Source organism: Cyanistes caeruleus, chromosome 3 (assembly GCF_971803275.1).
Source record: "Cyanistes caeruleus chromosome 3, bCyaCae1.hap1.1, whole genome shotgun sequence".
Lineage (NCBI taxonomy): Eukaryota > Metazoa > Chordata > Aves > Passeriformes > Paridae > Cyanistes > Cyanistes caeruleus.
Genome location: NC_141703.1, coordinates 95,009,759 through 95,036,640, shown reverse-complemented (window position 1 = coordinate 95,036,640; position 26,882 = coordinate 95,009,759). Strand labels below are relative to the sequence as shown.

The 26,882-nt window shown below is 44.5% G+C and overlaps 2 protein-coding genes across 9 annotated transcripts in view; one reads left to right on the top strand and one right to left on the bottom strand.

Moving 5' to 3' along the window:
• The window catches only part of LOC147654371 (uncharacterized), a 34,877-nt gene extending 26,578 nt beyond the window's left edge, over positions 1 to 8,299 (top strand). The window contains exons 2-3 of the mRNA XM_086883054.1: positions 7,059 to 7,231; positions 8,145 to 8,299. Coding sequence (XP_086739180.1) covers positions 7,059 to 7,231; positions 8,145 to 8,217 — 246 coding nt within the window. The 3' untranslated portion in view covers positions 8,218 to 8,299. The remainder of the gene's footprint in view (positions 1 to 7,058; positions 7,232 to 8,144) is intronic.
• The window catches only part of TMEM45A (transmembrane protein 45A), a 30,681-nt gene extending 3,881 nt beyond the window's left edge, over positions 1 to 26,800 (bottom strand). Inside the window, exons 1-6 of one of the 8 annotated variants that reach the window (XM_086883049.1) lie at positions 26,477 to 26,692; positions 6,066 to 6,169; positions 5,748 to 5,957; positions 3,620 to 3,832; positions 2,969 to 3,153; positions 712 to 857 (exon numbers count right to left, since the gene is read on the bottom strand). In XM_086883049.1, the coding sequence (XP_086739175.1) occupies positions 712 to 857; positions 2,969 to 3,153; positions 3,620 to 3,832; positions 5,748 to 5,937 (734 nt within the window). In that variant the 5' untranslated portion in view covers positions 5,938 to 5,957; positions 6,066 to 6,169; positions 26,477 to 26,692. Of the gene's footprint in view, positions 1 to 711; positions 858 to 2,968; positions 3,154 to 3,619; positions 3,833 to 5,747; positions 5,958 to 6,065; positions 6,170 to 21,528; positions 21,678 to 21,729; positions 21,877 to 22,152; positions 22,305 to 26,476 lie in introns of those variants that run through there. The other 7 variants (XM_086883050.1, XM_086883048.1, XM_086883053.1 and 4 more) reach the window with 7 other exon arrangements.
• Between the last annotated feature and the right edge of the window lie 82 nt (positions 26,801 to 26,882).

Genomic DNA, 26,882 nt, shown 5'->3' with positions numbered 1-26,882 from the left:
AAGACTGGAAGAACTATGTATTTAACGTGATTAAATAGGGCTATTAGGATGGTGGGGGTAAAGCAAGGGGTGAGAAGCGGGTTTAGGACGCTGCAGGAAAAGGCTTGTGTAAGGTTCTGTGGACAGAAGGTGATCACACTCTGTGATCTGATGGCAGAGGCATTTTTACAGCCAAATTAACACTGCAGTTGGAATTTTGTCAGAATTAGCACTGGGCAGAGAGGAAAAGGGTTACCTTTAGACATTAGGGGGTGAAAATTACTAGTGAAAACGAAATCAGGTTTCATCACAGGAAATTTCTAGCAAGGAATTCTGTGCAATAGTCTTCAAAGTCATGAAGCCTTCTCACTAAGCCACTTAAAATTAGCAGAGATGAGCAGTGGGAGACAAGGTTCTGCGGGTGAAAAGAAAAAGAACCTCCTACTTCTGACTTTATATGCACTTACAAATGTGGAATACTACTGCAGCTTCTTTTATGTGAGAAGTATTATGCTATCAGAGCTGTATTTATGGGTGTGTTTTTTCCCCTTTCTACTGAAGCAATGTCATGTGCTTTTCATTGATTACTAATAACCATTTTTATTGTACCTTCCAAGACAATTAATTACTTCATAGAAACCTTTTAATTTGCCAGTGAAACTTTTCTAAAATAAAGCTCCTTCTAGACTAAATAGACAAGTTACCAAAGTTTCAGTGTTTCAGGTAACTTACCAGCTGACAATTGTGTAATTCACTGCAAGTATTAGAAAAGCAAAGGCATAATGCCAGCAATAGCACATGGTCAGGAACATCATGTTAGTGTGATCCACCTGATTCCACTCTGGGCTCCCATTTGGAGGATAAAGAACAAAGCCAATCTGTAGTAAAATAAAAGAGATTTAGTACATGTCATTTGATGAGCATCCTATGCCATATCATGTTTTATGCTACCCATCACAAGGCAAATATTTAATTTTCTTACGGTGTTGCTTATTTCCGTGTTTACTGTTGGAAACAATATTGTAGTCAGTCTCAGGTGTGATGGATCACTTTAAACACCTCTGTGCAGAAATGCCTTTGAAGATAAAGTGCCAGTCCCAGACACCCACTGTTCTTGTCCAGAAAATTAAGGAGCCTGCCCAACAGCCCTGCCCTGCAACAATCAGAATTACGCACTGTAAGGAGAGGGCTGGTGCTCAGCCCTGTGTGCTTGGAACTGAAATCACCTCATGGATCAGAAAACCTGCCTGGCCATTTGCACTGCCTCCCTTCTTCCCAGCAGTGTCTGGGAATGCGTTACATGGCTGGGAAGATGAATAATCAATGAACAAATAAAGGGGAGCCACAAGTCTATTTTTTCTGGGCCATCCAAGAGAAAGGTCAGAAATGGCATAAAAATGGAGCTTCCTCATGCAAGACTGTAAGTTCATGTGAAATACATAGCTGGTTTTTATTCAAAGCTGGGAAAGATCATATTTGTGCATAAAATGGGAAAATGGTTAGTCCTGTGGGTTTGCATGACAAACACCAGCACTCTCTATTGCTTAGAACTCTTCAAAGTCATCACTCAGCAATTTAGCTGAGAATTTAGAAACTGGGAAGAGGAGAGGAAGAAGGAGGGGAGTGCATTTTGCATTTCCATGCAGAGAATTCAATGAATGAGGGTGTTGATGATGCAGAAAGAAAGTCCCTTTACATTTCACAAATTTCCTGTGCTGCAGCCAGTGTGTGGTTTTCAGTCACACAGATGGTTGAATTCTGATGCGGTGAAAAAAAACCACACTTAAATTTCTTCTATTTTTAGTACTTCAATTTTTACTTTGAAACAAAACCCACATTGTCTCTAGAGCTAAAGAAATAATCTGTTCTAAAATTAGACTAAGCAGAAAACAATGAATCAATGGTTGCATCTATTCCTCTTATGCAAAGTTTCTTAAATCACCAGCTGGAAGTTTGCAAACAAGAAAATAAACCAGCAAGTGCTTCAGCACCACATTCTTGAGTTCACTTATAGAAAAATACAGACAGTTCTGAGGTCTGTCTTCATGCCAGAGCAAGCATTTAAATATTTGAATTGGTGCTGGGTGTCCAATTCTCCTAAGAAACAGCAAACATTTCTATTCATCGTGTCTGGCCAACATAGAAAAAGGGGAAGCCAGTCTAGACATGCCGGAAAGAAAAATCATTGGAGTGACCTCAATTCTCCACTATAAGATGAAACACACATCAGCATCAGTGCTCCTACTTCTGTTACAGAATCCCAGCAACTCCTTAAATCTCTCTCTCTTGTTCTGACAGCAGAGAAAGAGTGGCCGTCAAATATCTGTTATTGGATAGACTCACAAGTAAGTGAGGGCATGGAAGCTACATTTTGAAGAGTCCTCTCAGAAGCCACATCCCTGAAATATCAAAGTTTTGGCTGTTCTTTTTTCTGCTCAGCTCCCAGAGCACTGGAAAAGCAGGAGGCTTTACATCACCCAGTCTCCTAATGAGACTCTGTAACTTAAGTACCTTTTGAATCTGGCCATTTCAATGAGCCCTTTGCCTCACCTGTCCACTACTACACTGGGCATTACTCACTGCTCCAGCAGCTGACAGAGCAGACTCTCTTTGTAAAGAACAACATATATTTCCATGCTCTAAAATCACTGCCATTTGGCTGGCAAATTTGGAACAAGATGTTACAGGGATCAGAGAGCTCTGTAACATGAAGAGCTCAAGAAAAACTCTTTAGCTTCTTTACTGATTCAAATAAAAGGCACTTGAAGTAAAACAGCTGCTGCTTCTTCTGTAAAATGGATATGAGAAATACATCTATCTTTTAAAAGGAATATATTTTCTGTGTCTCTTTAAAGGAACTTATTTTCTGTATGTCTTTTGAGGTCTGTGTTTAAAATTTATATATATATATAACCTGTGAAAAATCTGCAAAGGGTTAAATGACTAACTTTGGTGAGGAAGAAATTACAAAGGCAGAAAAGTGACCTACCTGCCAGAACCAGCTGCCTTGTAATATGCAGAGGCTAGTACGGAGCATCTCTAGCACAATACTGCCACGGAAAAAAACTTCCAAAAATATGCAGGCAGCAGCTCCAAAGACAGCAAATAGCAGTAACTGATGAACATGAACATCCAGCATGGCTCTCCCATGAAGATGGTAGCAGAAAAGAAAACCTGGAATAAATAATGATCATTTTTAGATCATTTCTTCCCTTGCAATTTCCCTGCATCTAATTTTAGACAGCAGTGAAACGTTTCTGGCATTTCTCTTTATGCCAGTGTCACCTTCACTCACGCTGGCTTTAGCTAACTAGTTGTGTACCATGTCAGTACCTACATCAAACACATGCCTGAGCTACTGAGCACTTACCCAAAACAGGCTCTTGATGCTATTTTCATAACATTTCAGTTGCTGTTTAAGCCAGGTGGGAAAGCTAAGATACACCTCTACAATGCTGGATGAGGACCTGGGCAGTGTAAGGAGAGCCAAGACTGATCTTCTTGTGATATCCTTGAAGAGTTTCAGGTGGTGGAACGCCCAGCACCCAGAAATCATTCTGTAAGGCTGATTTGAGATTCCCAGTGATCAATACCCACGCACAGGATTCATGCACATCCCTTCAGGGAGAGGTAAACTGACCTTCAATAAAGACTGCTAAGGAAAGCATCATCCTGTCCGTGGCTGCTGGCAGGGCGTTGGTCCCGTGTGCCACGATGTCCACCAGCCCTGAAATGCCATAGAAGAGGTACATGGTGGCATGCTGCCAGTTCATCAGGTGATCCCAGTGCTTCTTCTCGTAGTTGTACAGCTTCAGATGAGGTCCATCAGGAACAAACTGCTCAGCCACCATCCCTGCACATGGAACAAGAAGAAAAACCATTTGTTCTGGTACTTAAGGTACAAACTGATGACAAATCTTTACACAAACCATAGAGGCAGCAATATATCCCTGTGCAGAATAATGCCAGTGAGTTTGAGGTTTTAGCATCACATAACCTGGAGAGTGGAGAACCAGAGGAAATCAGGCTTCAGCTCTACTCCTGGTGGAACTATTTACATCTTGCAGTTTCCAGCAGTGAAAATGAAAACAGTTATTCTGTGCTGCTTTTTCTTCTTTTAAACAATTGCTATTGTAGTAGTCCTCTGACTAAATTTTTCAGCTGCCTTTTCCAATGGTTCAAACCTGAGCATAACACACTCTAAAGTCTTCAAAAGATAGATTTACCATTTCAGTGCCCTGCTGCATGCAGGACAACGGAGTTCAGACTCATAATTTGGAGGGGATTTTTCCTCTAAAGCCATAAAAGGAAACCCCTCCACCGTGCAGGGTTATTAAAAGTCCTGGGGGAATGTATATGGGGTTAGTATTTGAATCACTGCTCCACTCTCTCCCTTACCTTGGCCCCTCAGTGTCTTGCTAACTGAGGTACTCCAGCAAGGAAAAAATGCTTTTAAAAGCTTTATATGATCAATGATGTTTGGGGAGGGTTTAAAAGTTGTTCTGCTTTTAAAACATTAAAGCTGATTATATTATTTATAAAGCATAGGCCAGCATCCTGCTGTATAGTAGAACAAATGCAGTGTTGTTCCACCTTTATTTTCAGTTTTCCTAACATGAAAACAGCAGGTTTTACTCCTGATGCCTTTACTGTCTGCCTTAGCCAAGTGTTTTTTCCATACTTTTGATTGGAATTGGAATTTCCACATGTTAAAATAATAGTTTGTGGTTTCAAAGTGAAAATAAAAAAAGTAGATTAATGTTTTAGCTGACAAACTACCTCTAGACACAGACTGGGAGATTTGTAGGAAAGATGTCCACAGTCACACCTCAAAATGAATGCTATTATTTAGATTTTTATCATTTTTAATGATAAAATTGTTGACACAACATCCCTTCAGGGCTGCTGTATCTTAACAGAGAGGAAGGAAAAGCAAGAGGAAGACTCTGTCACAGCCTGTACCTTGATTAGAAATGAAGCAACTCTGGGCATCTAAAGAAGAGCAGACAAATAGAATGTAGAAGTGCAAAAATGCTTAAAATTTAGATATTTTTTGAACTTGAGCCACAGGTGCTGAGCTCCTCAGATCCCCTGCTGTTTAGTTTAACTACACTCTAAAGCTAAATCACTGCCATACAGTCTGCCAGAATGTAAACAAGACCTAAACACCTCCAGTCAGCTACACAGCTCTCAAACTGTCCCACTGGGTTTGTTCCCAGGCCTGGACACAGCAGAAGGACAAACAGCTCCCCCACACCCCATCACAACAGTCCTGCAGCAATAAGATCTGGAGTTCAATATTTTTGTGTGAATATTTTCACTTTTGACAGATTAATCAAAGAATCATCTGCATCATTTGCATATTTTATCAATAAATCAGTGGAGGCTTCCAACATCCGAGGTGGTTGAATTCAAAATAGAAAAGCAAAATCTTCACAGTCTGGTGCTCCCAGCATGCACATGAGAGCCCCTTGCCTAAATATCTTACCTCTCTCCCTGAACAGTGAACAGTACATGAGCACTGAGATGTGCTCAGCAGTGGTCAAGTGGTCAAGAGTGGTCAGGAGACCTCACAGAAGCTCCAGAAGAGCGCTATGGATGGAAACCATGTTATGGCCACAGCTGTGTAATTAACAGCAGGATTCTCACCACTTCTCAGTGGTTAAAGGGAAAAAGAGCAGAACACAAGGAGATCCATTTGATCAGAAAACAAAATTCAAAACAAGAAGTGTTAGAAGTCCAGCCTGCCCTTAGTCCACCTCACTTACCAATGAGGGCAAAGACAGCTTTGATGATGCCCTCAACAAACTCCAGGCGCTGGAATCCTGCCCTGGAGCCAAGGTAGCAAGCATTCTTGTTTTTTCGACAGGTGTACTTCAGTGGGTACTTCACTGACCACCATAAGCCAAAAAGAAGGAAAAAGCTTCCAGGGAGGGCATGCCCTTTGAAATTGCCCATGGTTTCCTGCTAGGCAATACCTGTAGGAGAAGCAGACAGAGGAGGATTATTAGAACAGTGGGAGAATTCTGTGGGTTGTAATTTTAAATTGGATAGATCAAATGGGTATCACTGAACTGGGTACTCACAGTTAATTTAAAAATAAATTTGGGTACTTATCTTCCCAGCCAGTCTCCCCAGTTTCACAGCTTTGCAGAAGCAGAAGCAGAGACCCAGCTGCAGAGCAGCTGACCTGAAATGCAGAGCTGGCAGTCAGCAGCGGAGGAGAAGGAGAAGCCATAGCACACTGTGTCTTGCTGTAAAAGTTGTGACAGCAAAAGAGAGAACTTGCTATGTTATAATACAATACAATACCTGACTGAAGGAAAAATTAATTGCGTACCCATCAAACGGGTAAATATTCACTAGTAAATTGTCATTTTTATTTCAATCCAGATGTCTTGTTATGATTTGCAAACATCAAGTAATTCTCATTATTTGATGGGTGAATTATGCACCCACAATTAGATATTTATTATCAAGTACATCAAATGCACTGTGTGACAAGATTATTAGTTGGTCAGGATTACTCAGTCATTTAAAAGCAGTGCCATTCATAATCCTAGTAGTTCTGGTTATCATCCCAACATTTAGGATAGCTGCCTTCGAGACAGTGGCTTCTTCATTAAAATGACAGTTCTAACAATAAATTGCAATTTTTCTTTAAGGTATTATAAATTGAGTTGTGGTGCCTCATGCCCCAAAGGCATACTGAGTCTGCACAGGCAGCAATCAAGAATAACCACTTTAGAAGGATTGGCAGTCTGTACTTTCTGTTGTTATTGTTGCTGACTTAAAAAGTTCAATTGCCACACTGCACTGGAGCCATCTGGCTATGAATGGAACATGGAAGCTCTGGTATATTTTTCTTTTCCATGGGTATTTCCTATGGTCAGCTCTGCCTAAGAAGTTTTAAGCTGCGGCTTCTGGGCCGTGGAGTACTTGCAGCTGGTTCACATAAGGCTGTCTAGTCACGTAGCATGAGCCCTCTCCTATTTCTGGAGGCTAAACTCCACTGAAAGCACAACATTTTTATTTTTTTAATTTTTTTTTTAACAACAGAAACTTTTCCACATGCACAGGTCCTGGAGCTCCCCTATGACTATCCCAGCTGCATGAGGAGAGGTAACCTCTATAGCCACAAAGGAGAAGAAAAGAAAATACGGCTGTTCATGCATAGCACGAGTCTGGCTCGATTTAAACAGGATGCTGAAGAGGGTCCTGCAAGCCCTGCCTGTCCCCTCCTCTTCCAGAGGTGAGCTGTCCCACTGTAAGGGCTGCTGAGTGGGAGAGGTTGGCTTTAAAAGCTTTCCATGGACAATACCCTGCTTACCTAGTTCCTAGGGAAGCTCTGGGGCAGTGCAAGAGCTGATAAATGTGATGCTGGTTACCCAAGCAAGCCCATTTCTGGACGTGTCCCCGCAGGTGGTGCAGTTGTCTGCACGTGGCAGCTGAGGAGGAGAACGTGTGGAGATGGGATGTTCAGGGAAACAGCACTGCCAGTCATGGGGCAGCCAAAGGGGGCATGAGGGACATGTTTATGAACTAAACATAAAGGACTCACACTTGGGATTTCTGCTGTGTGGGGAGGGACTCTTGTAGCTGAGGGTCCAAGGGCTGGGAGAGCCTTTCTCTGCCTCCTCCATCACCCTTAAAGTTGCGCTGGGTTGAGGTCTGTATGTTTTATTTGCGGGTGGGGAAAGCAGTGCTCACTCTGCAGCAGCCCACAGCACAGTGGGGCTCTCACTGGTGAGGTTTGGGGAGCTCAGCCCCATAGGTGGGACCCAGCCCCTGCTCTCTCAGCCAAGAGCTTGTTCTTTCTTCATTTGGGGACACCTTTAGCTCAAAGAGGCTGACCTGCCTGCACACGCCTGCCAGTACTCCCTGCACCACTCTTTGCCTCAATAAAGGCAAAGCTTTAGACAGCCCTCTAAATTTTGCTTTAACCTTTAGAATACTTCTTTTTGCTTTTCCAACCTTAATTTCTGAGTTTTGAAACATGCTGGCCTGAAGGCATTGCTGTCTTTTCAGACATATTGGACTTTTCCTTTCTTTGACTGAAAGGAAGAGGAGAGGAGAGGGGAGTGGCTTCTCCTCACCATGTCTGATCTCACTGAACACTGCTCACTGGAAAGACTTTATTCATTATTCATTATTATTCACCACAGGTACAAAGCAGTTCAAAAGGAACAATTTACCCTGTACTGCACATCAAGGCAAAACAAAGGATTAGAAAGGTAAATGAAACCTCTGAATAATCTTCCCTTAGGAGAGTACAGCTGCAGTAGGAGTGAAATGAAGAATTATGTTGACGTCATTTGTAGTACACAGGATACAAAACTTCAAAAGTCATTCTTAATCTGTAAATTCACACCTGGGTTACCTAGATCTTCAAACACTGGAGAATTTTTCTGCACTAAATCTGGGCAAGCTATCAAGAAACTTTCTTTTAAACTATTTTTTGCCTTTCAAAACAAGCAAAAAGAAGAAAAGACTGATACAGCAGCTGATGTTTCCGGTATAAACAAAATAGAACCAGAAAAATTACTTTTTTGTTAAAAGGAATACAATCACATACTATTAGCTTTAGAGAGTGTAAACTTCAGATTGAGTTCATCCAAAGGTGTTAGGGATTATTTGTAGGATTTCCCTAGAAAAACACACTTCTGTTCTGCCAGTCAGCTGTTGTGGCAGACCTTTGGAATTCTGCATCTCAGCACAGCTGTTTTCAGAAAGGAATTATACAACTTATCCTTTAAAGTTTTAGTAAATTTGAAAACATTGTGACAGAGCTTGCTATTAATGGATTAAGCTTCCTAGTTCATGAGTTCTCTTTTTTCAGGCCCAGGAGTTCCTTTGGGTGAGTCTAGAAGTCACCTGCCAACACCCACAGTTTTGATGTGACTGAGAAGTTTTGTCTGCAAATAAACTGGGGGATATTGCACAATTTGGGGGCTTAGTATGAAACTGAGGATATGGTGAGGCTAAACAGAGACTCCTCAGTAGGAAAGTCATGGTTGGAGTCAGGAGATGGATCTGGGAGGTGGAAGGAAGGGTTGTAATGGGAGGTGAAAGGACAGAACGATATGCCATGCTGCTGCCTTTCCATATGGCACTTTGGCATTCCCCTGTGCAGCCTGGGACAAAACATCTCCTGCCAGTTCTTCTGCACACCTTGAGAGCCAGACAGTTTTGGTACAGCAGGTGCTATTTATTAGATAAAGATGGCATCAGCATGTTATGACAGTACTTGATAAATTTAAGGTTTATTTTTGCAGAGCCTTATAAGTCTATATCTGCAACATTGTACTGATGTTGCAGGATGTGCAAATTCAAGACCCACTTTTTCACCCCCAGTAATTTCAGGACCAAAGGTGCTGGCAGAGCCACAGCCACATTCTCAGCAGCAAACATTCCTTGATGCCCACAACCCTCCCTAGAGTTCACCATCTTAGATTTGAAGTCAGAAGGAATTTCTTCACTGAAAAAATTATCAAGCCACTGCCCAGGGAAGTGGTGGGATCATCATTCCTGGAGGTGTTTAAAAGATATGGAGATTTGTCTCCTGGGACATAGTTCGGCGGGGAACTTGGCAGTGCTGTGATAACAGTTGGACTCAATAATCTGAGAGGTATTTTCCTACTTAAACAATTCTGTGATTCTATGGTCTGCCAGAGTTGTGAGCAGAGTTGTCCCACAGATGGGGGCCATGAGGCCAGGTCCCAAAGCCAGTCCCACCAAGTGCCACACGTGTTCCTTTAGTTGGTGACCTGTTTCACATCTTTAACTCTGTCCAAATCCTTTCCCTAACCCTGCCAAGCAAAGCCAGTGGTTCTGATGCCTGCAAAGGACACACAGGCAGCTGGCATCACAGAATCACTGGGTTGGAAGAGACCTCCAAGATCATTGAGTCCAACCCAGCCCTAACAGCTCAACTAAACCATGGCACCGAGTGCCACATCCAGTCTTTTTTTAAACACATTCAGGTGTCACCCTGAAAACTAAAGCCTGATAATGTTTTCATAGTTTTAGTTACTTTCCCATGAAAGTCCTGTAAACATAAGTTGCTTATCACATTCCTTCTAAGAAATGTCTTTTGATGAATGTTTCTCATGACCAGTGTGCTTGGGAAGGTGGTAACTTAATTATCCAATCCCTGGTCATTGTTGGGAATCTATAAATACTGGAGTCAGAGAAGAAAGTTTCTTCTTTCCTGTTCTAACACTGAGAGGCGTTCATGTGAATCATTTAATGTCCTTTAGTGACATCCAGGGATGGTGACTCCACCACCTCCCCATTCCATTACTTTATCACCCCTTCTGTAAAAAACTTTTTCCTAATATCCAGCCTAAATTTCCCTTGATGCAGATTGAGACTGTGTCCTCTCATTCTGTCAGTTGTTGCCTGGAGAAAGAGACTGACCCCACCTGACCACAGCCACCTCTCAGGGAGTTGTAGAGAGTGATAAAGCCACCTCTGAGTCTCCTTTTCTCCAGGCTAAACAACCCCAGCTCCCTCAGTTGTTCCTCACAGGGTTTGTGTTCCAAGCCCCTCACCAGCCTCGTTGCCTCCTCTGGACCCACTCAAGTGTCTCAATTCCTTCCCAAACTGAGGGCCCAGAACTGGACACAGCACTCCAGGTGTGCCCTCACCAGTGCTGAGCACAGGGGGAGAATGACCTCCCTGCTCCTGCTGGCCACGCCATTCCTGATCCAGGCCAGGGGCCATTGGCCTTCTTGGCCACCAGGGCACACTGCTGGCTCATGTCCAGCTGCTGTCACCAGCACCCCCAGGTCCCTTTCTGCCTGGGCACTGCCCAGCCACACCATCCCCAGCCTGTAATGCTGCAGGGGGTTATTGTGGCCAAAACACAGGACTCAGCACTTGGACTTTTTAAACTTCATCCCATTGCATTCTGCCCATCCATCCAACTGTTCCAGGTCTCTCTGCAGATCCCTCCTCCCTTCCAGCAGATCAACACATGCTCCCAGCTTAGTGTCATCCACAAATTTACCAATGAAGGACTCAATTCCCTCATCCATGTCACCAATAAAAACATTGAACAGAACAGACCCCAGCACAGACCCCTGAGGGACACCACTGGTCAATGGCCCCCAGCTGGATGCAGCACATTCACCACCTCTCATTCTCTGGGCTGGGCCATCCAGCCAGTTCCTAACCCAGCACAGAGAGCTCCTGCCCAAGCCAAGGGCTGCCAGCTGTTCCAGGAGTGTGCTGTGGGAGACAGTGTCAAAGGCCTTGCTGAAGTCCAGGTACACAACATCCACAGCCTTTCCTGCATCCACCAGGTGAGTCACCTGGTGATAAAAGGAGATCAGGTTGGTCAAACATGACCTGTCCCTCCTAAACCCATGCTGGCTGGGTCTGGTACCCTGGCCATCCTCTAAGTGCTGTAGCACTCAGCACAAACTGCTTCATTACCTAATCAGGTACTGGGGTCAGGCTCACTGCTCTGTAATTACCAGGATCCTCCTTCCCACCCTTTTTGTGATGGGCATCACACTGTCCAGCTCACCAGTGAGCCAGGACTGCTGGTAAATGATGGAGAGCAGCTTTACAAGCACATCTGGCAGCTCCCCCATCCCCCTGGGATGGATCCCATCTGGACCCATAGATTTATCAATATCCAAGCAGCTCAGCAGTTCTGACTGCCTCCTCCTGGATATCAGGGGACCATTCTGCTCCCTGACACCATTTACCAGCCCAAGAGGACAGCTGTCCTGAGGACAAGCTGTCTTCCCACTAAAGACTGAGGCACAGAAGGTATTAAGCACCTCTGCATTCTCCTCATCTGCAGTTTCTAAGTTCCCTCCCTCACCCAATAAGGAACAAAGGTTGGTCTTACCCTTCCTTTTGCCATTAATATATTTGTAAAAACATTTTTTATTATCCTTTACAAAAATTGCCAAATTAAGTTCAAACTGAGCTTTGGCTTCTCTAATTTTTTTCCTGCAAGCCCTAGGAACCCCTTAGAACTTCCTGAGAGACCTGACCCTCCTTCCAAAGATGATACATCCTCTTTTTATTCCTAAGTTCCTTTAAAACCTGGTTGCCCATCCAGGCTGGACATTTGCATCATCAACTTATCTTTCAGTACAGAGGGACAGTCTGTTCCTGTGCCCTCAAGAGCTCTGCTTTGAAGCACATCCAACTTTCCTGGACTCCTTTGTTTATAAGAACTGCTTCCCTCTGAATGAGTTTCCTATATAGGCCGAAGTCTTGCCTCTGGAAGTCCAGTGAGGAAGTTTTGTTGATGCCCCTCCTCATTTCACCAAATATTGAATACTCTATAATTTCATGGTCACTGTGCCCCAGATGGCCTCCAAGCACCACATCTCCCACCAGCCCATCTCTGTTTGCAAACAGCAGGTCTAACATAGCCTCTCCCCTGGTGGGCTCACTCTCCAGCTGTGACAAGAAGTTGTCCTCCACACACCCTAAGAATTTCCTGGACTGCCTCTTCTCTGCTGTGTCGAGTTCCCAGCAGAAATCAGGCAGGTTGAAGTCTTCCACAAGAACAAGGGCTGTGATCTGAAACATTCTTCAGCTGCCTGTAGAATAAGCTGTCCATCATCTCTTCATCCTGGTTAGGTGGTTGATAACAGACTCCCAGTAGGGTGTCAGCCTTGTTGGCCTTCCCCCTGATTCTTACCCATAGGCACCAACTTTATCATCATTAATCTCAATTTCCATGGTACTGAGAGCCTCCCTAATATAAAGGGGCACCCCTCCACTTCTTCCCACTCTCCTGTCTCTTCTGAAGAGCTTCTTGTACCCATCCAGTGCTGTGCTCCAGCTGTGTGAGTTGTCCCATGTCCATGATGGTGACTACATCACAGCTCTGCTGTTGCACCATGGCCTGCAGCTCCTCTTGTTTGTTTCCCGTGCTGCATGCATTGGTGCACATGCACCTCAGCTGGGCTGTTGATTTCACCCCTAACTCAGGCTTCCCACCCTTGGGCCTGCTCCCAGGCAGCCCAGCTGCATCCCCTTCCCCCTTCAAACCTAGTTTAAAGCCCTCTCCATGAGTTCCACCAGTTCATGAGCTAAAATCCTTCTGCCCTTACCAGAGAGACGGAGACAATCTGGTTCCACCAGGCCAGGTGCCATGAAAGGTGCACAATGAACCCAAAATTCTGCCCATGTCACCAGCCCTTGAGCCACTCACGGTTCTCTTGTTCTTTTCATCCTTTGTCCCTGCCACCAAAGGCACTGAGCAGAACAGCACCTGTGCTCCTGCCCTATCAAACACCCAGTGCCCCAAAGTCCCTTTTAATTGCCTCTTTTCAATCTCAGCACTGCCAGCCTGGAGTATCAGCAGTGGGTAATACCCAGAGAGCTGAATCAGCCCAGGAAGTCTCTCAGTGATATCCCATACCCAGGCCCCAGGGAGGCAGCAGACGTCCCTGTGGGATGGTTCAGACAACATACAGGGGCCTCTGTTCCCTCAGAAGGGAATCACCCACTACCACTGTCCTTCTTTTCTTCCTGGTGTCAGAGGTGGTGATCTGTCCTGCAGATGAAGGGCAATTGGGAGGCTCACTGGGCACGTCATTTTCTTCACCTGGCCACAGTCCTCCCCACAGATGACAGGGTTAGCTTTTCAGCACATGTACATCCTTGCCCACTGCAGGTCAAATCTCTGCTGTTACCTGCTGTGTGCACTCCCAGGGTTCCTGCAGGATCACTGACTCATGTCTCCACCCTGAAGTTTCACCACTCAGGACCCTTCCACCAGCCCCAGCAAGCAGCCATGGAGCCACAGCAGCCAGGGCAACAGTAAATTTCAAACTGTAGCAAAGCAAATTTCGGAGAGAGGGAAGGTCCCCCTCTGCCAACCAGCAGGGCTGCTGCTCTGAAGAGCACAAAGAGACAAAGTACACATTCCAGCCCAGATCCAGGCTTTCCACACAAAGTGTCCCTTGAAGCACAGCTCTCAGGAGAGTGTGGGGCACACCAGGACAGGAGGCTGCTGTCAGGGTTCCAGGACAGCCACAGGCTTCAACTAGCTCAGTCAGACTGGCCCAGGACCCCCATCCTGGCAACCCTGCTCAGGGGCCTATGGTCTCAGGAGAACTGGAGAAAAAGGTAATTAGGCATAGTTATGGCAATAAACTCAATTGTTGAGGTAGTTTATAAATGTTAAGTACCAGCCAGCACTGCTGCAGCTGATTGGAAAAAGAACAAGAATAATTTACAGCTACCTATGAATGTGAGATGCGTTTTTTTTAATGTGAGAATTCCAAGCATAGTTTTTCTTGCAATAACCATAGAAAGCACTGCATGATTAAGGTTTTTCCAGCAATTAGAAAGCTGCATGGTATTGCAAAAGTGTTTTACATACACACTTTGCCAAACCAGCTTAGGCTGTTCATGGTTGCCAACAGATTCCCCATGCAGCTGTAATGCTTTGTGTGCCTGGGTTATTCATCCCACTGTTCAGGCTGCACCTTACTCCTGGGGGTCACAAGGGAACATGGGATTCCACTGAAAAAGGAGGTTTCCAAGTGGGCACTCAAGAAAAGGTGTGCATTTTTGTGGCTATTAAGATCTGCCTTTTTAGCCTGAAAATTATCTCACACCATCAGAAGCATGAAAGGCAGGCCAGAAATAGCCTCAGATGGTTGACTTAAATATCTTCCGATGTTTTTGGGAGAGATGTTTTGTAACATTTACCAGTTTGACTTCTGATCTCCACTTCTGTGGGGTCTAAGGCAAAATTTGAAAGCGCTATGGAGAAACCCTGCATACCACCTGGTTACTCAGAAGGTTTCTCAATTGCTTCTGGAAGCACTAGGTTATTTTTCCTTTTATCCCCTTTCCCTTCAAAGGACAGACAGGGGTTTAGGCAGGGTAACCTACATGGGACATGAGCAGCAGCAGAGCCAGAGCCCATCCTGCAGCCAGCAGCTTCCCTTCCCTGCACATTCTCCTGCCACAGCAGTATGCCCTGCAATTTCCTGTGTTTGTCAAGCCCTGGGGGATGCCACAGAGGACTGTGAGCAGAAATATGGATTTATTTTCCAGAAATGACACTACTTATAAAGCCACAAACTCACTCTGCTGCAATGCTTCCATTTCAACAAAGGTTCAGACCAAAGATTAAACATCACCGATTTTTTTCTTCCATATGCTAGATTAGAAAAGAGTGATGTGGAATTTATAGTATTTGATGGGAAATGTTTATTTATCCATATATCCAGCTGCGGGAATGAATTGTGATATCAGTGAGAATGATGCACCCAGATAAGAGGAGGAAATAACAATTGTAGGCATTTTCTAATCAGTGTACAAGCTGTGATCATACAGCTTTTACAAAAGATGGAAACCAGCAAAGCTGAAATGCATGCAAAACAAAGAAAAGCAGAGACAAGTTTAATTCAGTACCAAAGTTTCCTACTTGCAGCTAAAGATCTATTCACAAGGCAAGTGCCTCTTGTCCCGCAGGCATTATGCTGTAAACACCACAGACAGCCAGGCTGATCTGAAAAACGCTCTGCTCCAAGTACTTTGTTCACTAAACACAGCCCTGATTTCATGTCATGACTGAAAGCATTTCAGCGATTCCAGCTCCTGGTTTCCAGATGAGATCACTGCTGTGGTGTTAAGGAAATACTCAGCTGGCACCTATAGCTGTTTTAGAATTAGACTGGAACTAAGTGCTGTGTGTAAGAATGAAAGCAGGACACAAGGCTATTTGAAATGCTAAAATCTGACAGGACAGCCTTGGTATTTTTGGTTTAGGGGTGGGAGATAAGGATTTTCAGGTAAAGAAAAAAAATGAAATGTCGTAAACACACATCTCCAAAGTCTGTAGGAGAGGAATTCAAGCCTTGAGAGAATTTTCAAGCCTAGAAGATAGGAATGAAAACCAAAAATCCCAGAGGTAATGGCCAGAAATCTATCTGCTGGCCCTAGAAAGAAGGGACTCTGGGACACAATCTCCCACAGTGATGACTTTGGGCCCACAACTTGTACCACTCTATTCTTTTGCAGTGCCTTACATCTGTGAGACTCTTCCTTCCCAGATACTTCTCAGCCCTCTGAGTGTTCCTCACTGTGTTTGTCATCTCCCATGACCCTCAGTTTTCTGGCTCTCTTTCCCTGTTCCCTGTGCATCTGCTGACTGTTTCTGCTCCCATAGATGAGCAGGCTATCTCCAGGGGTTATCCAGGGACAAGTACTACATAATAATTTTACCATTGGCTCTTGATATCTGAGCAGCTGCTCATCTGAGGATATGAAATTTTTGGTCTTCAGGACTGCCAAACTGGAGCCTTTTTCAGAGCACCACAAGCTAAAAAAACTTACACATGCAGAAAGTAAACCTGGTAAGTGCACGGGACACATAAGAGCGATTTTTTCCTATGAAATATTCACAGTTCCTGTATTGGCCATAAACCCTGGTATTTCCTAGCACTGGCTGAAATAAAGGGTAAAATAGCAGGAGTATGTCAGTAAACTGTTTCAGGCACAGCAGTGCTACCTCCTGTGGGACCAGCTTTGACTCCAGCCACCACGGCCACTTCTGTGCCCACAGTGGGGTGTCTCCCGTGGGGTCACCCTCCTTTTCCCCCATGCAGGGTAGCAGTTTCCTTCTCCACGAGAGTCACCCCAGACTGCTGCCCTCCTGCTGCAGAGCTCCTCCCAGCCTGGCAGGTTTTGACTGTGTGGCAAAGTGCTGCTGGAGAAAGGGAGGGACATGCTGTGACATCCCACTGCTGTGCTGTGGGAGCTCTTCATTAGCATCTGAGACCAGCTCTCCTTTCCAGTCCACCCAGAGCTGGGCTTAGCTGGATCTCTTAGTGCTTCCCTGTTTTAACCCAAGTTGTGCCGGCTAGTGAAGTCCCGATATGCAGTCACTCTCCTTTTGATGCCAATTGCTTTCATCACAGAATCACAAAATCATGAAATCACAGAATGGTTAGTGCTGGAAGGGACTTGTGCAGGTTATCTAGTCCAACCCCCCTGCTAAAGCAGGTTTATCTAGAGCAGGTTGCCCAGGATTGCCTCCAGACAGCTCTTGAATATCTCCAGAGAGGGAGACTCCACAACCTTTCTGGACAGCCTGTTCCAGTGCTCCGTCACCTGCACAGGAAGAAAGTTTTTCATCATGTTCAGGTGGAACTTCCTGTGTTTCAGCTCGTGCCCATTGTCCCTTGTCCTGTCACCAGGCACCACTGAAAGGATTCTGGCACCATCCTCTTGACACCAGCCCTTAAGATCCTGTATGCATTGATGAGATCCCCTCTCAGTTGTCTCTTTGCCAGGCTAAACAGGCCCAGCTCCCTCAGCTGTTCCTCTGAGGAGAGATGCTCCAGTCTCCTCATCTTCCTTATAGCCCTCTGCTGGACCCTCTTCAGTAATTCCTTGTCTTCCTTGAACTCTGGAGCCCAGAACTGGACACGGCAGCCCAGATGGGGCCTCACCAGGGCAGACCAGTGCAGGAGGGTGAACTATGATCTTTAAAACAGTCCAAGTCACTTCAACAATCAACCTCTGCAAGAGTCTAGGTGTTCCTGGAGTTCCACGGTCCAGCAGAGGTTACACTGCCACTGGGAAGATTGCTCCATAGCTTTTCCACAAAAAGCAGTTCTGGGTGTAATCTCTGGCTCCTCTTTGCCTTTCCAGCTGTATTCACTTAAATGTTCTCTGCTTCCTAGGAGAGAAAAGGCTTCCTAGGCTAGGAAAATGTCAATAGAGCAAAAGTTTGATGTATCAGCTGATGATTTAGAGATCAGAGCCCTGTTCTGCAGAGGAAATGAAATGAAATAAAATATGGTTTGCCTTTTTACAGACCTCCTCCTGCAGCATCTTGACAGTTCAGTTGGGGTTTCAGTGGAATGAAACATCAAAGCTGAGAGGACTACTAGACCATGGAAAATATTTGTAATAAATACTAATGACCACTTGGGCTGTGAAAGATCCTACTTTTGGCACTTACAAAGCTCTTTACAGGCTTTTAGAAGTTACTGCAATTGTTATTTATGTCTCCAAACACTTCTTGAAGACAAGAAGACACAACCCCAAAAAAAGTAGGGAGTCTACTGAGAAAACTTAATGCTTGAGTGGTCTTCAATGGATATTTTCCACCAGCAAAGAAGCCATATCTGAAAGAGAACACTGTGCTTAGAGGAGGACAGGTCACAGAACCATAGAATCAATTAGCTTGGAAAGCACCTCTCAGACCATCAAGTCCAGCCTTTGATCACCGCCCTGTCAGCTACACCACGGGGCACTGACTGCCACACTCAGTCTGTCCTCAAACACCTCCTGGGACAGTGACTCCACCATGTCCCTGGGCAGCCCAATCTAACCACCCTTTCTGTGAAGAAATTCTTCCGAATGTCCATCTGACACCTCTCCAGGCACAGTTTAAGACTATGCCCTTTCATCCTGTCCCTACTTGCCTGGGAGAAGAGGCAGACCCACGCCTGGCTACAACCTCCTTTCAGGCAGCTGTAGAGAGGTGTGAAGGCACGAAGGCGTGAAGTACAGGGCTTTCTGACCTCAACATGAGTTATAATTCCTTGGCTGCAAGGGTTACTCCCTTACAATAACTACTGGTGACTGTGTGGAAAAGGCATTAGAATTTCTCTTCAGTAGGTACAGTACCAGAAATTGAGGTGACTGAAGCCTTTGAATGAGAAGCTGGATTACAAAGAAGATCCTGTTTTAAGGAATCACCAAACACTAACAAAGTATGGGAAGCAGAATTGTCATCTCTGTTGTGTGCATTAGTAAGCTTACATCTTAAGGACAGTCTCAAGTTGACAAAAATGGGAAGGGAGCTCATATCAACAAATGAGAGGTCATTATTAAGTCTTTGATGGTTTTCATAGGAAGGGATTGTTTTTCTTACTGAAAAACTACACAGAGGCTCAGTTTGCTAACGTGATGCTCATAACAGCTCATACTTGGGCAACAAGCAGGTGACACTTGTAAGAGCTGAACTTCTCCTGTCCCCAGCAAGAGAGAAGGCTGGAAACATGGGGCACGTGTGTCCAGAATACTGGCTTCTGCTGTGACACTGCTTCATTTTGCTGTCTCATCCCATAGAGAGCCAGCCACTTGTTCATGAATCTCTGCTTTCTGAAGTTATTCCATTAAGTGTTCATAACCTTCTGATAGAATTATGGAATAGTTGGTGTTGGAAGGAACCTTCCACCTCTCCAGGCAACCTGTGCCAGCATCTCACCCTGCTCCTCACAAAAAATTCCTTTCTTATATCTAATCTAAATAGACCCTCTTTTAGTTTAAAACCATTACCCCTTGTCCTATCAACAAGCCCTCCTAAAAAGTCTGTCCCCATCTTCAGCCACCCCATCTGTCTGTGCAGTACAGTTAGGTAGTGTGAGCCCTCATTGCAAACAAAGCGATTAAAAATAAATGTTTAAATCTTGTGGATTTGATGACTGTAACAAATTATATGAGTGCTTGGGGATTACAGCATTCTGCTGTGATAAGAAAAAAAACATATAAAAATTTTCTTATCAGTAATTTCCACAAAGCTGTGCAACAGAGCAGGTAGGGTTTGCATCTAGAGCTTTGGCCAACCTGCCTTTGTACCTTGAAGCTTTCTTTGCAGTCTTGTCTGTCAATCTCAGGCTGCCTGATAATACTGCTTCTTCAAGGGGAGCCAAATGCACTGCCTCTACCAACTATAGCCTGAGGGAAACACACTAGCAACAGCAGAAAGCTGTGTGGATCAAGGCCAAAGAGAAAAACACTAATGAATAAATGGGAGTGTCGGCAAGGCAGCCTGTAAGGTTCATGCTAGTGGGAGAAATGGCTGGCTGGCTTTGCCCAGCTAGAAAAGACAAAATGCTTGAGAGGTAGTTCCATTTTACAGGACTGCCTCCTACTCATTAAATTGGAATTACTTGTGCTAATGCAACATTAGCAGAAACCTAAGAGTTCTCCATGATACAAGGCTGCAGCAGCAGCAGCTTTGGCTCCTGCAACCCCTCCAACAACGCAATTCACAGAGGGAGCAGATCCAGCAAGATCCTCTTCCAAAACCACTGGCATTACAAATGCTACACAAGTTGTCTTAGAAATGTCTCAAGTGCAAGGTGATTTGGAGCAAGAGTTTTAGGAGTGTTGCTCAGATGGCATTAAAGCGATATAGCAGGCCCTGATTTAGGCATAAATTAATAAAAGGGACTTAAATCTCCTTTTTACCTTCTGGAGCACAAAAAAAACAGCACCGGGACCCAAGGTCTGGCTCATGCTGCATGATGGGATAGAGCTGCCCCTGGAGAGAGTCATTCTACTAAAAATGAAGGTATTTCAAAACCTATGTCAAATTATTTGTAATTCCTGAGTTTAGGAGCTTGTCTTGCCTGCAGCTTGGAAGATTCAGTCAAAATTGCTACTACTGCCAACTGCAAGTGGGCATAAGCGTGTTTGGTCACATGTAAGAAGAAGGAGCCAGTTGACAAGAGTTTCAACATTGAGAAGTCTTGGTTCACATACCTCTTCAGACTACAAACAAGGAGCCCATTTTTGCACTGCTGCACTGGCCAAATGCAGTACTGACTAAAATGATCTTTGCAGGCAGATTTGTGTGCAAAAAGAAAGCAAACAGCAGTTTGCCTAAACACAGTCAGAATTATTCCAGCCACTCCTCAAGGTTCATTTGAGTTTTCTTCTCCAGCAGTTATTTCTACCCACAACTCTCCACAGCTGAGAGAAATCTGTTTGTTTCGCCCAGCTCCATTTGTAAAGAGAAAAATACGGAAAAAGCCACACAAGCAACCCTGAAAAGCAGCAAAAGACATCTGAGCAAACTTCTGGAAGGTAACTCCAGAGTCAGTGTTGAATTTGCATCTAAAATGGATATTGAAAACTTTCCTTTTACAAAGTACTTACAGTGAGTGACTTGCAGTACAACTCGTGCCATAATTTAAAGAGTTCCACAGAAACAGCAATATTAGCTGATGCAAACAAAATTACACATAATGGAGAAATCACAAGTCCTAATTATGCAAATACATGGTAATCATCAAACACTTGGCTTAAAAAGTAAAAAGCAGAAATATTTTGTTCACAAATACTTCAGTTCCCAAACTCTCCAGAAAGCCCTTTATCAAAAAGATAATAATGTTTTGATACCACGTCAAGTATTAAGTGTTTTTAGGAGAGTAGAATATGATTTACTGGTGGAAAATTGAAGCAAAATGGAACATATCCAGGGGCGGAAAGTATTTTTCTGAGGGTTATTCTGTTTTGAAATAAAATAAAGAGGCTAAGATAATTTTAGGGTTTCTCTCATAAAGTAAGAGGTCACGAAGTACATTTAAGTTCTTTTAATTCTGCCTGGAAATTCAAATTTGGATGTACTTCTCCATTCGACACATCCAAGAGGGAGGGAGAGGAAAAAATCACGTAGTAAAGTTAGAAGTGAGATGAACACCTAATCTCCCCTTTGTTCAGCGATCCAGAACCTCGGCTGCAAAGCCTCTCGCACATGGGGCAGAACGCCCCGCATGCCCGCAAGGGCCACGCTCGCATCTGAACGCCACCAACCTTCCCGAAGGCGATTGCTGATTTAAAAGTCCCGTCCGCGCTTTTCACCTCAGAAGTGTCCCCCGTGGACCGAGTGGAGGCAAACATGGAGCAGCCGTCCTTTCCCCCGGCAGTATCCGACCCTCCCCCGCCCTGCCCCGCCGCCGCCCGTCCTGCCTTCACCCCGGCCCGCCCCGCTCCGGGGCTCGGGGCTGCCCTTACCTGTGCCGAGCCCTCCCTCGCAGCCCCTTCTCCTCTCCCTTCCCCTCCTCCGGGGCTCTCGCTGCCGGCCCGGGCAGCGCCGGGGGCAGGACCCTCCCTGCGGCTGCGGCTCCCGGGGGATGCGCCGCCGCCGCTCCAGATGTTGGCGGCGCGGCCGCCCAGATGTTCCCCCGGCGGCCCCGCGGGGGGCGGGCGTTCTCCTCCCCGCCTGGCCGGGAAGGACCCAGAGCAGAGCCAAAGGAAAGGGGCTCGGGGAAAGCCAGGCTTCCGCGGGATCCGACGCTGTCCGCCCCCTCTCCTGCCCCGCTTTCCAGGAAAAGCGGCCGGGAGCGGGCAGGGCTGGCGGCCGGGGACAGCGGATCCCAGTAGCCCCGGCAGGCGAGGAAAAATAGAGAAAGTCGAGAGACTTTCAGAGACACAAACCTTCCTTTGATCGCTGCATATAACAGGGGCCTTTTTTTTATTTACACGCACGCCGACTGCCGTGGTTTTCTCCACGAAAATGAGCACCCGTGGCGGTCATTCCTGTAATTTAGCAGGAATTTATGGTACAGCCCTGAATCCAAAAGAAGAATGTCTAAAAATAAAATTCGAAGAATGAAACCACGGCTTTATTTGCAGATGTCATCCTGTAGTAACCAGTGTGACACTACAGAATCACTCAGTGTAAGGAAGGGCATTTTACACTGCACCACCTCTGTTACAACAGCCAGCAGAGAACACCAATGAAAGCCTCAAATCTTTCATTGTGGAAAAATCCTCCTTGGAGGTATTTGCCAGGGAGTTGTGATAATCGGGTTTTGAAGCTCCGTTTAAACTATGCCAGAAGACTCCCCTGACCCTTTTCCACCCCTGTCAGCATCAAGATCTCGTGTTGCCAGATTCCCCTGTAGCTGTAGGAATAACCAAGCTGAGGTGCAACTCCCCTCATCAGCAAGTCACAACTTGGACTGAATTCTGAGACACTCAAATCCCCTAATTTAAGATTTCTGCTTTTCATGATCCACAAGTTTTTCGTGGAAATTTGTGGGGGAAATCGGCTCCATGTAAAGATTAAAACATTTTCACACTCACTTATCTTCTCTGGCAGCTGCATCCACGCCTGCCCTTTAGCATGAAGTGACACTTTCACTCTCAGATAAACAGTACTCCAGCAAATACCCCTCAGCATCTGGCAAGCAGATGCCTTTGCAGGTTGGATGATGTAATGAGTGCAGAGAAAAGGGCAATAATAGTTCCCAGAAGGACCACTTCTCTGTAAACAGTGCTTCAGAAATCCAGCCTCTATGAAAGCTGCTTCCTGGTCTGAGTGACTTCTTCTGCATTTTTTTTTTTTTCAGGCAGCAGAATGCATTTCACATCACAACATTAATCCCTACCTAATGGATATCCTTCTCTTGCAGAAGAGTTTTCAGTTAGACTAAGCTAAATCAGCCAATAATACTGATAATTGTAATTACCTCATCTATTTACCACTGGTTTGATGCTTGTCTTGGCAATGGAGCAACTACCATTTCCTGGGATTCCTCATTTCCTTCCACACTTAAAATGACTTAAAAGTCATTCCAGGTGATGACCAATGTTGCCAATGTAAAAAGCTCCAGTTAGCATCCCCAGAGGCCTGCAGAGATGCTGCACTTCTGCAAGTCAGTGTGTGTCAAAGTAACCACAGAGAAGTGCATGCATAAAATATTCTACAAAACTGTTAGAGACCATGGAAATAGCAGAACATCTTCTGCAATGATTTTTCCAAAGGTCAACAAAAGGCCAACAGTGCTGCCACATTCAGTCAAGTCCAGACCTTCCTTCATTATGACCTTACTCCTTTTGCCTTATTCCAGAGTTAGTTAGGAAATTCAACATTCCTCTTGCAAACTTAGGATACATGCTTGGCACACAGGCAGGCAACTGAGCTCTTCTTGTGCTGAAGGAATAGAACACCCAAACAGAGCATTTGTTTGGTTGTTCACTGCTGATATTGAGCATTGCACCTGAAGCAAGGAACTAAAATATTATTTCATGGCAAGGCCTAAATGAGATGAATTTGCAAGCAGTGCTTGAACCACTTTCCACAGGAGTTAGCTTAAAGAAACATCCCATGGTCAAATGTCTGTGGCTCCAAGACCCACAGGTCTATTACATTGCATTTAATGTGGTGTCCAGTGCTTTTACTTCATCAGAGTTATCACAGACACCAGGCACTACATCAGCCAAGACATCACACGTCTATGCCTTGATCCAAATAATTCATGAGCACATTACAGACAAATTAGAGCTCTAGATGTTTAGGATTATTGCAACATCTGCATTTTGTCACAGAGGACAAGATAGCCCCTGTGTCAGGTGAGCTGGTTTCAGCCTGGACACTTGAGGGGAACACTATTTTACATATCCATGACTGGTTTCTGGATGAAAACTGAACTGGAAGGTTGGTCTACTCCCCTGAACACTTGGAGCCCAAGGTCTGTGTTTGTTGTTTGTAAGCATCTTTGTAGCACCACACCTAATTTATAGCTGAGGGAGTGAACCATAAGTGAAGAGCAGGTTCAGGACCATCTGATGAAGGTGAATAGCACCAGTGTCTGGGACCTGGTGAGGTGCATCCCAAGGTCCTGAGGGCACTGGCTGATGCTGTTGCCAAGCCACTTTCCATCATATTTGAAAAGTCACAGTGGTCAGACAAAGTCCCCAGCGACTGAAAAGAAAGGGAAACATTGCTCCTGTTTTCAAAAAGGGGAGAAAGGAAGATATAAGGAATCCTTCATTCAGAATTCTTTTCTGTGAGGGTGCTGAGGCACTGCCACAAATTTCCCAGAGAAGCTGTGGATGCCCCATCCCTGGCAGTGTTCAAAGCCAGGCTGGATGGGGCCCTGAACAGCCTGGTCTAGCAGAAGGTGTCCCTGCCCATGGTAGGGGCTTTGTAAGGTTCCTTCTAACCTAAACCATTCTATGATTTTATGAAATGTGCCATAGAAGTGTGGCTGATAAAATAATAGCTCTCTGGATAGAGTGCCCAGAAAGTTAAACAAATAATTCTGGCCTTGCAAAATTCATACAACAATTGAATAAAGAACAAACAAATGCATTGGCTATGACTTGAGGAAAAACAAACATTGACATTTTAATACAACTTGTAGCGCCAAAATAAAAATAAATAATAAAGTGAATTTGAATACAAAGGCCCATCTTATGAAAGTCCAGTCTTTGGAGTGTTATTAGGGATATTTGCTCTTGCATGGATTTTGAAGGTACAAGTTTAAATATGCAAAATTTAAAAATGCTTCCAGGTCTAATGCTATCTTCTGTGGGGGGAAGAAAAGTAGTTACATTATACATGAAATTTTAAAAACTTTTAATATTAGTAGTTATTAGCTATGTTTTTGTTGTCTGCTTTTTGGTTTTTTACAAGTAGCCTATAAGGCCTTTGTAAGAAACATTCAAAAGGAGTACTTTTTCCAAATTTATATCCTGTCCATGCAATTTGCTAAGCTTATTTCTAGCATATAAAAATGTACCCCCGCCCCCCTTATGAAAGCCTTTCATCTAGAAGAACATGCAAAAACAATAATGAAGATAAAAAAGTCAGCAGAGCTCAGCTTAACACTATCTGCATGAACCCAGGAACTGCAGTGACTGCAGGAGCATTTCCTGAAACAATCTATAATTCACAGGTAATTGGCTATGTTTCAAGTTGATCAGAGTCCTTTGAAGTAGTCTAGCAATTTGGCATGGAGAATCTAGTGTAATAAAGCCAGAAATGCCAGGAGTAACAGTAAGAACTTTCTCCACAGGCTTTCCTATCCCTCTATTATGATGATGAAGAATGGAGAAATCTGGGAAAAGCAGAAGCACCATGAGAAAGTAGTTTGCATGTTCCAAATGTTTTTCTTCTCAGAGTTTCAGTTCTTGAAGCAAATATGTCTCAACACAGAGAGGTGTGCAGGTGAGGTTGTCTGCAGTATTGTTCTGCTTTTCTGCAAATGTTAAACCATTATACAAATGCATAAAAAAATGACTGAGCGCTGTCCCCACAGTGCTGAGCAAGAATCTTTGCTTTTCCTTGCTCATTGGGTATCAGCTGAATGAGAGAAAATATGATTTTAAAGCTGCAAAAATCAACACAGAGCTCTGAAAATCATCTCTGAGAATGTGGAATGGAATTTCTTTTTACTATGCTCCAGCTCATGATGCAAGTTTCACGTTAGAAAATGAAAGATTATTCACTCTGAGGAGAATGACCTGGCATTTTCTGATGAAGGACAGTCAGCAACAGAATAGTCAAAAAAGTTTACAAGATATGACTTCTAAATAGGATCAGGCAGTGGAGAGCTCATCTGGTGTGCTCATTCAGGGTCAAATAGCAGCTAAGTCCTGCGTTATTTGGGACATGGAAACCTAAGGCAGAGGACTGTGGGAAAGCAGGGAATAATTTACTAGCAGAGGAAAGAAATGGCTGCTGAAAGAACTAGAAACTCTCCCTGCTTCTATCAAGTTTCTTAGTCATATCTAGGTGAGATATCTGCACTTCTGGCTTGTGGTTTCTTGTTTTTAGACACCTGGTAGGAGACATTCAGGTTATAGATTTATAGAAGCACCCAGCACTCAGAACAGCAAATGAAGTCTGCTGCATCAGTTAGTTAAATCATAAAGTATTCTGAACAAATGCCAGAGCCAATGGAGTATTCAAAAAAACTTCATCAAGTCATAATAAAAAGTCCCCAGTTCCCTGGAAACAGTAGCTTCTCACCTTTAGGCTCACTGTGGTGATAAATAGTCAGAGGCTGCAGGGAAGCCACCCCAGAAGACCTCATGAAGAAGCTGTCAGCTCCAAATTCAGCGCAGTCTCTGGGTTAGGTGGTAATAAATGGGGCTCCTAGTCACACACTTAGTCCAGGAAATGCAGAGACCAGCTTCATTCCCAGACGCTGTCCTGCATTTACACTAAATGAGGCACAAGTCCTGTGGGAAAAGTAGTATGCAGCCAAACAATTAAATCATGTCACATAATACACATTGTGTGGGGGAAGGGAAAAGGGGGCAGAACTATCCCTCCAAAGGCAGCCTTAGGTCTGGATTTGTCCAGCATTTGAGAGTTTAACTTTGTAAACCTAGTGGTGTTCTTTCCATATTTTTTAAAAGTTGCAGTTTTATCT